Consider the following 12070-nt stretch of genomic DNA (forward strand, 5'->3'; position numbering starts at 1 on the left):
GGACACCATTTGACATTTTCAGTGCAATTTGGATTTGAAGCCCGGGAGCAGGATGTGGGATCTGCAGGCCCGGCGCCCCTTACCTCACTTCCTTTAGCTCCCAGACCCAGGCGGGGTCGCCAAGTGAGCTGGCCGTGACTGCGCCTGACAGGCGGCCTCCTGCTTCTGGCTGCAGTTGCGAAAGACTGCCGATTTGGACGGGGAGACAGAGCCCTGTCCAGGGAAGCAGCACGGAGCCCTCGCTCTTGATTGAGAGCTCGCAGTGGCCAAAACCCACAGCCTGCTCTCAAGAAGACCCAGCCCAGGGATGAGTTATTAAAAAAAAAAGTTAAAATCCTTAATAACTGGATTTGTCATACATAACAGCGAAGGCTCAGATTCAGAGAGCAAGGATCTGGCTGTGGTCGGATTGTCAGGAAGCAAATCAAAACTGCAGCTCTGGGGCCAGACCCTGAAGAGGGCCAAGTGTCCTGCTGCAGGGCCAGCCCAGCCACAGGCTGAGGTCTCACGGGGGTCAGCAGGGCGGGAAAGCAAGCCCTGGAGGGCTGCTGGGCTCAGGGCTGGCTGAGCTGCCAGGTTCAAAGGGTCTGTGGTCCAATGGAATAAATGTGCCATGGGGTCCCAGGAACAGCCCTACAAGATGACCTTGTGTCTGTCTGCACTCCCAAGGCCCCCTCAGCTCTGCTCCCCACCCTCGGCACACACACAGCTAGGCCCACTTCCCCCTCAATCAAAGCCTAACTAAGCCTCCTGCCAAGGTCCTGGGTCCTGTTTGGTTTTAGTACTCCCCAGGGCCGGGTGGAGGCAGGTTACTGCGGCTGCTGTGCTGGTCCTGCAGGAAGCCTGGCGCCCCGGCAGGGGTTTTCTGACTTCTGTGCTGTGGCCAAGCTCCAGCTTATGTTCCTTCACCTCTTCCCTCCCAGCCTGATCCCTGTGGAGTACGCCAGCCTTCCTAAAGAGCTGTGGCAAGCCACCAGCAGTGGGGGCAGGGAGCGGCTGGGGGGCTGTCTGGCTGCAGGGGGGAGTGGGCTGGGAGAGACCAGCTAGGAGGCTTTGGACACACTTGCAGGCACCAGGAGGAATAGGGGCAGGGGCTTTGGAGCCTGGCCTAGGGGCGGCCTCTGCCGTGGACAGTGCCTCTCCGCTAGCTAGCTAGCTAGCTAGCAGTGCCTGAAAGTGAATTGAGGTGCTGCCTGCCTGTGCTGTGGACTCTGGAGCAAGACGGGGCTGGCTTCCTGGAACAGGTGATGCTGAGCTAGTCTTTAAAGTGGGGATTGGTAGGAGGGTGGGAGAGGTGGCAGCAGACAGCTGTCCAGGACTGAGAATGTCACCTCCTGGGGGCAGTGCTTGGTCAACAAGAGTTCCGGCTCCCCAGGTTCTGGGCCTGGCCTTCAGGACAGGCGAGAAGCACCTTGTGCTGGAGGCTCTGCTGCTGTCCAGGTCCAGCTGGCCCGGGCCCCTCACAGCACAGAGCGAGCAAGGGAAGGCCCAAGTGTTTGTCTTTGTCCTTCCCTCTCTCTCTGAGCCTCTTCCCACCCAACTCCGTGCTTCGCCCGTCTCTGTGTGCTCCCTGGCCCGTCTCCCTCCTGCTCCCGCCTCTTCTGAACCCTCCTGTCTCGTTTCTTTTCCTTTTTTGTCTGGAGAACAAAGGCAGCCCATGCTGCCAAGGGGAATGAGTTCAAAGAAACGGCAATTTTAGATTTCCTGAGAACTGGAGAGCGTGTGCTTGCACGTGTGAGCGTGTGTACACTCGCGAGAACACACACAGGCACGTTCCACGGCAGCGGTGCCAGTGGGGTCCTTCCTGACCAGGGTGCCTGGGCTGCCGACCATGTGTAGAGGAGCCCCCCGGGGCGCAGCGCTGGCCACTGCAGGGGGTGCGGTTCTGCCTCTTCTCTCCCACCCCCTCCGAGGCAGGGGTGCCCTGGTAGAAGGCATCGCATGCTTTGTGGCTGTGTTCACTGCCAGCTTGGGGGCTGAACAGATGTCACCCCATCCGCCCTTCCAAATCCAGGTGGTGGGGTCATGGCTTCTATTCTGAGATGCAGCCGAGGTACTCTCCTGCACCCCTAAATCCACTAGAAGGAAAAACTTTTATGTTTTGCAATCAGGAAAATAAGCCCAGTGGTCCCCCACCCCCTTTCCTCCCCCAAGGCCTTAATTTGAAACACTATTTTTCCTGGGAAGTGTAATTAGAGCAGCATGCTGTTCCTAACGAGCTGGGTGGGGCAGGCAGACAGTGGAGCCCTCCCAGCCGCCTGGCCGCCCCCCGCCTGGAGCTCCCCAAGGAACCAGGAGGTGAATGTCCAGAGGGCTCCCGACTGTCTCCCACTGAGCCACGTGGGGGTCTGCGGGCTCCAGGTGGCTGGAGAGGAGGCCAACACTTCTCTGCCCTGGGAAGGAGCATCTGCCCTGTGTGGTGTCACCTAGAATTTGGAGAGCTCCGACATGGCTCAGGGCCTCTGCTCCCTGTGCTGAACTGGCCACAGGGCAGGTGGATTGAAGCGAGCCCAGGCGTGGCTTCTGTCCTGATGAGAGGAGGGCCTCAGCTGTCCTTGGGGTCCTCTTGGCCTGAGCTGGTGTGGTGGCAACCTGCCCACCTGCAGACCCCATCAGTGTAGCTGTTCCTGGTCCACCTGCTGTGGGAGGACGAGCATTCAGGATGAGCAAGGAAGGGCTGGGCAAGGGGGGCTCATACTGTGTGGCTGTCCCCAAAACCCGTGGTCCTCAGAGTGCCTGTCACCCATAAGACGGTGGATCAGGATGTCTCTGTAGCACCTGGAGTCTCTACTCCTTCCCTGAACAGCCATGCTGATAGGCTCCCCCAGTTCTGAAAAGGATCAGGACACCCTCACTGCAAACCGCCATCCCAGAGGGGGGCATTGTATCCATTAGGTGGGCTGGCCCAGCAACGGGCTGGGAATCAGGCCCCAGGGCTGTCTGTCTGGCCGAGGCCTCAGGACTCCTATAAGTGAGATGATCAGAGACCGGTTAGAATGGTGGGAACTGTGGACAGTGGGAACTGTTTAAAAGATGCTGGAAAGTAAGGTTATAAGAAGTCTCTTAAGTGTTTGGGGGAGATAACCAGGTGGATGGAGAACTTGAACACAGCCTCTAAAAGCTGCATATGATTCAGAAATGTAGCAGAGGAAGCCCACACAGACAGGACAGAGGCAGGATGGCCTGGGAGGGCAGGGGAGGACCGAGGACAGGCTGGAGCAGACAGAAGTGCTGAAAAGACGAGGACATACATGAAGGATGGAGTGAAACGGGGTGAGATGGGGCCACCCTTCACCCACCCATCAATTCTGTCCTCTCTCCCTTCAGTTACCCATTTGTTTATTAGATGGAGATTTAGCTTTGATCTCAGGGTATAGAATTGCTGGCTTAACCAGGGATACAGTCAAATAAATGCAAAGGGATGGCACAGAGTGATCCAGTTTTCTTCAATGGCACCAAGCACATGTGGCTGTGAGAGCTGCAGGCATGCTTCAGCATAAGCTGAAGACACCAAGGAGGATTCAAAGGGGTATCTGGAGTCTGAGCAGGAGGTAGCCAGCTGAAGAGGAATAGGCATGCGTGCATTTCGACACAGGGGCCAGTGGACTCCAAGCCTCACAGCTAGAGTGCGGCTTCCTGCCGCCTGCTTGTGCTCAGAAGGGTGAAGCCAGAGACGATATTTGGGGAGGTGGCTGGTCATTGTTTAGGCTCCCGCAGAGGAGACATACCTGGTGAGAGATGTGGTCAGAGGGGTCAGTGGGAGTGAGAAGTCAAGGAATCTTGGAGGCTTTCTCAAAGAGTCTGTATTTATCCTCAGTGGGTGGGGAGACTTCCAGGGCTTGAAGCAGAGAGTGGCGTTTTTTGAAAGCTCACGAGGCCGTAGATCGCAGCATGAACCAGCTCTTGCAAAATCCAATGTGCAGAGACCACTTAGGGGGATGCTTGTAAATCCAGGAGAGAGTCGGGGTGGCTTGGGCAAGGACAGAAAGCAGGAGGATGGGCACGAGAGATATTTAGAGACAGAATTGCCAATGCTTGGTGGTCAATAGGCTACAGTGACTTTAGTGACGGGGTGGAGGGAGAAGCCAAGGGTGGCCTGGGTTTTATTTTTTTTGGGGGGGGGCTTGGTGGTCTAGGTAGATATTGGGGACCAGTTGAGCAGAGCCAGTTTTGGGAGGAAGATATAGAATCTAAATTTGAACCAGTTCAATGTGACACATGGATGAACTGAACAGAAAGATGCTAGAAATGGGGCTTAGAAGAGATGTTAGGAGCCAGAAGCCTAAGGAGCCCTGGCATTTCAGGGCAGGGAGGCTGCCGAGGAGATCCAGCATTGGAGGGTGGGAGGGGCCAGCAGTGTGGAGCCAGAGAGGGGGCTTTAGGAAGGAGACTGAGGTCCGCTGGCAGATGCTGGGGGAGGTGAGAGAGGCAGGAACCCACAAGTGCACTTTGGGTTGAGCTTCTAGGAGGGGATTGTTGACTTTGGAGAGTGAAGATTCCAGGGGGCAGAGGAGGAGTGTACAGGGCAGTGGGGGAGGAGAGGTAGTGCGTGGAGACAGGGGGAGAGAGAAGAGAGCAAGGGGTTGCTGGAGGGCACAGAAAAGAGAAGCTGTGGATGGATTTGAGAGGTGTGGATTGGGGAAGGACAGGATCCAGGAGACAGTGCAAGGAACCAGGGAAGATGGGGAAAGCTGGGCCTAGGGAGTCAGCACTTGGGAGTGGAGGTGCCGTCATAACTCCATGGGCACTCAGATGTGCAGAGGCAGTCCCGGGGCAGAGGGCTGTGGTGGCAGCTTGCAGGCTGGCCCGGGGGGGGAGGGGAGATAAGGAACAGAGAGACCGGGTTCTGAGGGAGTGGCAGCAATTGGCACGGGGCAAGAATGTGTGGGAGCCCTGGGGACGGAGAGGTGGACAGAGGTGGCTGGGGGTGAATGAGGTGCCCCGTGCCGAGCGCGCTGTGCTGGACACACCTCTAATGTCTGTCTCTGCTTCTTTTCCTCTTGCCTCCACTGGGCCTGGTGCTCCACAGCTGTGTGTTCCTGCCTTCTTCCTCCAGGGCCTGCTCCAAACGGTACTAGCCTAGCACTTACCCGGCTTGAACCCTTTGCTTGTTCTCTTCCCATCAGGCCCCAGGTGATGGGGAGCCTGGTCCTCAGCACAGGGAGAGAACATCACACGTTCTCTAGTGGGAGCCCGAGGGAAAGAAGGAACGCAGGAATGAGGGATAAAAGAGCCGGGCGTGGTGGTACACATCTGTAATCCCAGCATTCGGGTGGCGGAGACCAGAGGATCACAGTTTGCGGACAGCCTCAGCTACTTAGTGAGGCCCTTTGCAACTCAGTGAGACCTTGTTTCAAAATATAAAGACCAAAAAGAAATAGGGTGTAGCTCAGAGGTAGAATGTCCCTGGGTTCCATCCCCAGTACCGTAAAAATAAAAAAAATAATAATAATAAAAAAAAGAAATGAAGGATAAAAAGGACAGAGCCCAGAGTTTGGGGGCTCAGAGGGGAAGAGTTCTGGGGGACATGTACTGATAACTTTCCTTGTGATTTAAAAAAATGTGGTGATTATAGAGAAAGCTTGGTCTTCCTGCCTCACCACTCAGGGGAATTTGGGACCCTAATCTCTTCTCCCCCTGCCGTTTGTCTCAGGCCCTCGGTGGGCTGGGCATCAGTCATGAGAGGCTGTGAATGGGCTACAATTGGTCTTGAGACACAGCTTTTCATTTGAAGAGACCATCCTGGTGCACACCACCTGTAGCTAATGGCCCTGGGGGGCATGGTGAGCATCAAACTAGGGCTCCCCCCCAGCAGCCAGGTCGTTGAGTGTCTGTGCAGCCTCAACTTGCATCTTCTGGGGCGCCTCTCATGGGAACTGTGATGTGCACAGCAGCCCTGCCACCTGGCAGCCCGACAAAACTGTAGGCATTTCCTACATCACAACTCTGGAGGGAGCTGACCAGTTCCTCCTTTGAGCCTTGGTGACCTGGCTTGCTGAAGTCACTCTGGGAGGAGCAGCACCAATGGTAAAAGCAGTGGTTCGGATAATTGAAGTAATAATTGCAGTCACAACCATTCATTAAGCGGCTTCTGTGTGCAAGCTACTCGTTACATTTATTCTCTCATTTAACTCTCAGGGCAACTTTATATGAGCATCGTTGTCCCCCGTCACTGAAGCTGAGTAGTCTGCCCAAGGCCAACCAGTTAGGAAATGGCAGGGACTGGAACTAGAGTCCAGGTCTGTGCAATTCTGGAACTGAGTTTCTTACAGCTACCGGTCAGGGCACTGCGGTATGTCACTGGACAGCAGAAGTGGCTTTGGTTGGCTGTGAGGTTTCATGGAGAAAGAAGGAAGCTGGTGTCTTTCTCTGCTCCAGCTGTCAGAGCATCTGTATAGATGGATGCACCATTTGTTCAGAAGGAACCCAAAGCAAGCCATTTGGGAACCCAATGATTCTATTGTTTATTAAATGATATTTCACGGGGCCAGCTCTGTGAAGTATCCAGCACAGCCCTTTTAATTATAGTTAACATCTCTTGAGTACCAAGGTCTCCACGTATGGGTGTGCAGATTGGGCACTGCACAAGGGCATTGCCCTAAAGGGGAACAATTTCTAACACAGACATCATATATTTGTATAAAAATATTCCAGTAGGTGGCAGTAAAGTGTCTTGCCCTAATAAACTTATCAAATATAATTTTTCAGACATGGAAGTTACGAGCCCTGAGAGAAGGACATCTTACTCTAATTGTCACAAAGGTGTCACTAGTGAGAGTTTACAGGTTCCAGATGTTCTTCTAAATGTCTAAGTATTAACTTCTGCAACCCTTGCAGTAACTGTGAGAGGTTGATAACTCATGCTAACCATTTTATAGATGAAAAATACCCTGAGCTACAGAGAGGTAAGATAACTTTAACTTCATGAACAGTGGAGCCAGGGTTCACTCCTCGAGCCTGTTCTAACCACCACCATGGAGCTAACTGACCCGAGGGAGCGCCCGTCTCCCCGGCCCCGCTCCTCATGTAGGTCTTCGTGATCATCGGGGATTCTTGCCCAAGTCTTCCTGGCAAACCCTTCATGGGCCAGAACAGGCCTGTGCGGGCTCTCTCTGGGCTCTGGGCTCTGGTCTCTGGTGGTAGCAGCCTCCCCAGGGGCGTCCTTTGCCGCTCCGCTCTGGGCTGAGGGCTGCCGTGGCCCTTCCCTGCTTTGTTGATTGCTCTGGTTTCTCTGGTCTGAGACGAACACCTTTTGTTCTCATGGGGTCAGGTGTGAGAGATGTGATTTGGGGCTGGGGGTGTCTGGGTGTGGGTGTGGGGAACCCAGTTGGGTCTGAGCCAGGGGCAGCGGGAGCAGAGTGGAGGCAGGGCAACATGGTCTTGTCTGTGATCAAGAGGGGTTGAAGCAGATATGTAGGGATGAAGTGGGCAGCGTGTGTGAGCGTGTATGTGAGCGTGTGCACATGCGAGTATGTGTGTGCATGTGTGTGAATGTGTGCGTGTGTGAGTACATGCTTTTGTGTGCACATGTGTGAGTGCATTGAGTGCATGCGTGTGAGTGTGTACATATGTGAGTTCATGCTTGTATATGTGTGAGTGTGAGTATATGTTGGGGAGGGGAGACCCTGAGCAGCTAATTGGTGACCAGAGCCTGCATTACGGGAGGAGGGGTGGCCCAGGCTTCATTAGAAATGGGGTGACCCAGAGCCTGATCCCCGAGAGGACGGTGCCTGGCGAAGCTGACTTAGTTCTCATTTCTGCCTCCTGTTTGCCCGTTTCTGGTCTTCACCTCTGTTTCCGCCTCTCCCGATGGTGCCCGATGCCTGCCATTTCTTTCTGTCCTGTCTCCCTCTCCTTCTTATCTCTTTGGCTTGGCCTTCCTCCCACCTGCTGTCGCCTGCAGTCAGATGACACAGACCTTCCCTACCCGCCACCCCAGAGGGAGGCCAACATCTACATGGTTCCCCAGAACATCAAACCGACGCTGCAGCGAACGGCCATCGAGGTAAGCTGGGCTCGGGGTGAGTGTTGGGGCTACGATGGCCTGGCCTTAACCTCCCAGCCCCAGGCTTCCCCGGGGCCCAGGCCTTCCCAGCCGCTCTCCTCCTTCTGTGTCCCTAGATCCTGGCGTGGGGCCTGCGGAACATGAAGAGCTATCAGCTGGCCAGCATCTCCTCCCCAAGCCTGGTGGTGGAGTGTGGAGGCCAGACGGTGCAATCCTGTGTCATTAGGAACCTCCGGAAGAACCCCAATTTTGATGTCTGCACCCTCTTTATGGAAGTGGTGAGCCCCATCCCCTTGCTGTCCCCTCCTAGAGTCCTGAGGGTTAGAATATCACCCTGGCCCCACACAGCCATGGGGTTGAGCTTTGGCTCCCTGGGGGATCCTGGGTGGCTCATGCCATCTCTCCACCTGGTCTTGCCCTCCTGGGATAACAGAGAGAAATGCCCATTCTCTCCTCATTGAAGAGTTTTGTCCCTTGGGCCGCACAGGTAGGGCTGGCTTGCTTCTCTTATCTGGTCCTAGATCAGAAGAAGCCCCTTCTGGGCAGGTTTCCATCCTGGAGCTCCCTCCAGGGACCTGCCAGGGCTCTGACCTTCAGTGGTTCCTCCCGACCTCCCCTGCCCTGGTCTGGCCTGGCCTGGGCCCCTCAGGCCTTCACCTTCAGGCCTTGGCCTCCCAGCTTCTCCAGCTCCCTGCACTCCCTGGGCCTAGTGGCCCGTGTGAGGCAAGTCTGAGGAAAGGAAAATGGTTTGCAAGATGAAAGCGCTATAGGAATTCCAGGCCCAGTGGCTGTCAACAGGAGCCTCCTCTTGGCTGAGCTGAAGCCGCCACTGAAGGAGAGCATATAAATTATTTCAAGTTGTGTTCAAAGTGCTTTTGGGGATGGGGGGGAGAAGAATCTGAGTCTGCAAGCCAACTCTTGAGTATCCACTTGGGGGGACTGTCTGCAAGAAACGTCGAGTCCCCGGCCAACTCTCTGCTCCCCTCCCCTGCGGTGTGGCTCAGGGAAAGTGGCCTCGCACTAAGTGCAGGCTGAGCTGGGCGTTCTTGGAAGGTGAGACTGCGACCGCGGGGGAAGCCAGCCTCTGCACACAGTATACAGGGTGCAGACAGAAAGGTGTGTGGCTTCTGCTCCATCAGCCAGCTCCTGGGCTCAGCCAGCCACCATTTTGGGTTTCTGGCTGGTGGGGATGATCTGTGGGTGTGTAGGCATTTTCTTCTCCTTGGGTGCCTGGGAAGGGCCCTCCCTCCCTCCTGAGACCTCTGGAGATAGGCCCAGGCTGGCGTCTCCATCTTTCTCCCTCTTCCACGCAGATGCTGCCCAGGGAGGAGCTCTACTGTCCCCCCATCGTGGTCAAAGTCATTGACAACCGCCAGTTTGGCCGCCGGCCTGTGGTGGGCCAGTGTACCATCCGCTCCCTGGAGGGCTTCCTGTGTGATCCCTACTCAGTGGAGAGTCCGTCCTCCCTAGGCGGCCCAGGTAGGGGAGGGCTGGGCCCGGCCCTGCTGGAGCCTGGACCAGCAGGGGACATCTCCAGGCTGGGCACACCTGGAGCAGGTGACCCTACCTGTGGGAGCTGAAGGACGATGACTCAGATTGGAGGACAGAAGGGGAAGGAGACACAGGGAGACACTGAGGGGAGGGAGAAGTGTGAGCATCTTGAGAGAATTGGGAGATGGGGGATGTAAAAGGAGATAGAAACAGGACAGAGGACTGGGTGGGAGGAGAGAGACACACTGGGGAGATGGTGGAGAGGCGGAGCAGCCTTGTCCCAGCTCCCTGGTGGAGCCCCCCACAGGCCTGGACTCTGCTCTCCCTGCAGATGATGTGAGCTTGCTGAGTCCTGGGGAAGATGTGCTTATTGACATAGACGACAAGCAGCCCCTCATCCCCGTCCAGGTAGGAAGGGCACTGGGCCCTGTGGGAGACGTCGGCTCCTCCACCAGAGCTGGCCCCACACACAACCCTTCCCACTCCATGCCCGTCTCTTCTCAGTCCTCCTCCCCCAAGCTTCCTCGCCACTGCGCCTTCATAAAATGCCACACTACCTTCTGCATGCCGTTGGCCAGGACCTGCATGATGGAGGGACCTAGGTGGCGGTGTTACATCTAGTAGGAGGGAGTTTTTACGGCAAGACATGATTTTTTTTTCTGGGAGCATGAGAGAAAAATGGACCCTTGGGGCTATGTTGAGAGCTTTCTCATGGGGATCAAGCAGAAAAATGAGTCTGGGCAGCAAATAAAAGTGAAGGGAGATGGGAAGAGACCGCTGGGCACCCAGGTACTTCACCTCCATCATCCAATGATGGACAGACCCCTTCTTAGGGGAAAGGTTGTTCCAGGGCTGGTGCTTGGTGGCATCTTGGAGACAATTTAGGAAGAGGAGGCAGTGTCTAAGCCAGTGGTGCATCTTGTCTTTCTCCTCCTCCAGTAAAAGGAAGGAAGAGGGGTAGGAGAGACACATCATTCTAGAAGTCTCCAACCCCATGGGGAGGTAAGGGTCATCCTCTTGCTATAAACTCAGCGACCTAGGGCTACTGGTGACCTCGATGCAGTGCTAAGGGACTCAACAGGAGCGCTGTGGCATCTTTTACCTGGGGAGCTCTCTCCCTACCTTGGGTGCTGGAGAGGCTCGGGAGCCTGTAGAGCTGAGGCCACCGGTCCTTGCCACAGTTGAGACGGAGAAAGGCCCCACTGCGAGCACCAGCCTTGAACTCACTTTCTGTTTAGTTTGTCCCCTTCCTCTCTGGGCCTCATGATGCTGCCTATTGCCTGACACTCCTGACACCCTGGGCTTCCCAGAGCACCCCAGCTGCCCCGACACAGAACTTCTTAGCTCTGTAGGCAGCAATGTGTCCCCAGGCCCTTGGCCACTGGGTGGGGTGGCGCCTCAGAAGGGACTGTGTTCTTTCACCCATGCATATCTTGCCTCGAAAGCAAAAGAACAAACTTGGGTATTGGCTTGAGCTCAGGATCCTTAGAAGGTGTTTATAGGGTTTCATGCTGACATTTAGAATCCTTTATGCCTCTTATTCATTCTCTCATCTTTCCGCCACTTCATGGGACCATCTCTGAGGCTCATTTAGGGGCTTGCTACTGCTGAGAGGAGAGGTCTTGCTCTGTGGCTTCTCTGGTGCTGAAAGGTACCAGAGACCCTGCGCTCTCTTGTCTCCCCAGCCTTGGGGGCTCCCCGGGGCTCTGCTCTGCCTTCTTTTCTCTTGACAAAACCTTTGTCCCGGCTCTCTTGCTCAACTCCTGGTCAGTCTTTCAGGCTCCACTTAGTGTGTGGCCCTCTTTTGAAGATTTTTCCCTGGCTCCTTCTGCACCATCTCAGTCACTACCCTGCACCTGGGTACCATGCGTCTCTATGAATGTCAGCACCTTTCCCGGACTAAGCTCAGGACAGTAACTGAGGCACCTTCCTCTTTATACCCTAGATATATACCTAGGAGGTAGTCAACGAAAGTCTCTCTGAATGGGTGAATGGATGGCTGGATGGAGGGCAGATGGCTGGATGGCCTGTATATTGTCTGTGTGGGTCTGAGGGGAAACCTCTCCTGGCTGGAGAAACCCAAATGGAAATTTCAGATGGCTTTACATGAACTTTAGCTAAACACCGTGCTTGTACCTTCTGGCATGGTTGAGTGTTTATAGCTGAATTGGGCAGATAATTTACCCTGGGCTGGCTGATCCTGGCCACTTGGGGGGTGGGGTGGAGCTGTCTGACTGAGGCAAAGTGCAGGGCTTGCCCAGTGGGGTTTCCGTTCTGTGTGTGCTGCCCTTTGAGTGTCTACAGATTCCAGTGGGGAGGGATTATTTTGGGTTTTGCTGGCTATAAGTGCAGCCAGAGGCAGACAGAGAGGAGGCCTGGTCTGGCCGTCCTCCTGGCGTTGACATGAGGGAACCAGGGTTGGGGTCTGAGCCAGAGCCAGGCCTTTGCTCCTTGTGGGAGGACACGTCCACTCTGGCTAGAGCTGCTGGCCGGGAAGAAGGGTGGGGAGCCAGGAGCTGGGCTCATGGTGGAGGTATGCCACTTGAGGGGCTGGCCTCACCTGACTTGAGAGGT

General features: G+C 55.4%; 1 protein-coding gene across 14 annotated transcripts in view; it reads left to right on the forward strand.

The window, feature by feature from the left end:
- Window positions 1-12070, forward strand: part of DYSF (dysferlin) — a gene marked incomplete at both ends in the record, with an annotated part of 231285 nt that overhangs the window by 158598 nt on the left and 60617 nt on the right. For all 14 annotated transcript variants that reach the window (XM_080711955.1, XM_080711953.1, XM_080711959.1 and 11 more), the window contains 4 exons: window positions 7904-8005; window positions 8122-8283; window positions 9319-9484; window positions 9828-9904. In XM_080711955.1, the coding sequence (XP_080568081.1) occupies window positions 7904-8005; window positions 8122-8283; window positions 9319-9484; window positions 9828-9904 (507 nt within the window). The remainder of the gene's footprint in view (window positions 1-7903; window positions 8006-8121; window positions 8284-9318; window positions 9485-9827; window positions 9905-12070) is intronic.

This window comes from Muscardinus avellanarius (assembly GCF_963383645.1).
Source record: "Muscardinus avellanarius genome assembly, chromosome: 15".
Taxonomy (NCBI): domain Eukaryota; kingdom Metazoa; phylum Chordata; class Mammalia; order Rodentia; family Gliridae; genus Muscardinus; species Muscardinus avellanarius.